Genomic DNA, 1,430 nt, shown 5'->3' with positions numbered 1-1,430 from the left:
GGTGTTGGGAGGAGGGACGAAAATGGAAACTTTTATATTTTAATAAACTTTAAAGAAATAATTTTATTCAAATGTCCTTAGGTTTTAATAATTTAATAAAGTTACTTTTTTACTTTAAAACTTTCTCATTATGGGTGTGTTTAGAAAAGATCATTTTAGCTCAAATTAGATGTCTAAAGGAGATGGTCCTTGCTTTCTAATATTGCAGAATCATCTCTTCCTCATGCTTCTTTTCATCACACTTATTACTTCCTTATTTCTCAGACTGTAAATGAAAGGGTTTAGTAAAGGAATTATTAGGGCATAGAAAATAGCTACTGGTATATCTTTATCTCCATCATTGGCTGAATGTGGATGAGCATACATGAAAAGAAGCGCACCGTAGAATATTGATACAGACAGAAAGTGGGAAGCACAAGTTGATAAGGCTTTGCCTCTACCCTCATTAGATTTCATAGTGAATATAGTTAAAAGGATACAGAAATATGATATTAGGACTACAGTAATGGTAAAGGTTTGAATTGAACCAGAAAAAATGAGTATCATCAATTCATTGAGATAGGGGTCAACACACGAGAGTCTATATAAAGGAAAGACATCACAAAAAAAGTGTTTGATTACATGAGACCTACAGAACTTTAACCTAAAAAGGAAACCTACGTGAATGATTGGATGCAGGTTTCCTGCTATATAGGTTCCTGTGATCATTTGAAGGCAGAGCTTCATGGACATCATGGTGTGGTACTGCAATGGGTTGCATATGGCCACATAGCGGTCATAGGCCATTGCTGCCAGAAGAAAGCAGTCTGCAGTTTCAGCAAGACAGAAAAAATAGAACTGTACCATACATTCAAAGAGAGACATCTTTTTTTCTACAGAAAAGAAGTTCTCTAGCATCTTGGGGGTTACAACACAGGAGCAGAGGGCATCCATGAGAGCCAGGTTTCCCAGAAAGATGTACATGGGTGTGTGAAGACGGCGCTCCCTGTAGATTAAGACCACCAGTCCCAGATTTCCCACTGTCGTGACCAGATAGATGACAGAGAACACCAGGAACAAGAAGGGCTTCAAGTCTGGGTGATCTGAGAATCCCACCAGGATGAATTCATCTGTCACAGAGTAGTTGTTCTCAGTCATGCCACCTTATCTGCTGCCACTATAATTAAAAAGATATAAAATTGTAATGATGAGAATACAATTTTCTCTTTCTATTTGCTGTGTATAAAAGGGAAATTTCTTCTTTGTGTACCTGATATTGTCTCTGGAATGCAGCCAGCTATGCTTCTTGAAACTATTTCCTCTCATACAGTGTTGGCATCTATGACAACCAAATTTAACTCACAATACAGGGATATTTTTATTGTTGAAAGAAGGAACTGTTTATTTATTAGAAAAGATTTTTTATGAACTTATGTAATTATATCATTAAA

General features: G+C 36.4%; 1 protein-coding gene across 1 annotated transcript; it reads right to left on the bottom strand.

Annotated features, from left to right (window-relative positions):
* Window positions 1-210: 210 nt before the first annotated feature.
* LOC148122938 (olfactory receptor 5K1-like) lies at window positions 211-1,137 on the bottom strand. Its single transcript, XM_087897143.1, has one exon. The coding sequence runs from the start codon at window positions 1,135-1,137 to the stop codon at window positions 211-213; it is 927 nt and encodes a 308-aa protein (XP_087753269.1).
* Window positions 1,138-1,430: the final 293 nt, after the last annotated feature.

Source organism: Myodes glareolus, chromosome 2, assembly GCF_982192425.1.
Source record: "Myodes glareolus chromosome 2, mMyoGla1.1, whole genome shotgun sequence".
In the NCBI taxonomy this organism is placed as follows: domain Eukaryota; kingdom Metazoa; phylum Chordata; class Mammalia; order Rodentia; family Cricetidae; genus Myodes; species Myodes glareolus.
The sequence above is the reverse complement of the archived record's forward strand: the minus strand, read 5'-3'. Positions and strand labels throughout refer to the sequence as shown.

Bases quoted from the DNA above. Each gene is read 5' to 3' on its own strand.
- LOC148122938 (XM_087897143.1), bottom strand. From the start codon at position 1,137: ATGACTGAGAACAACTACTCTGTGACAGATGAATTCATCCTGGTGGGA.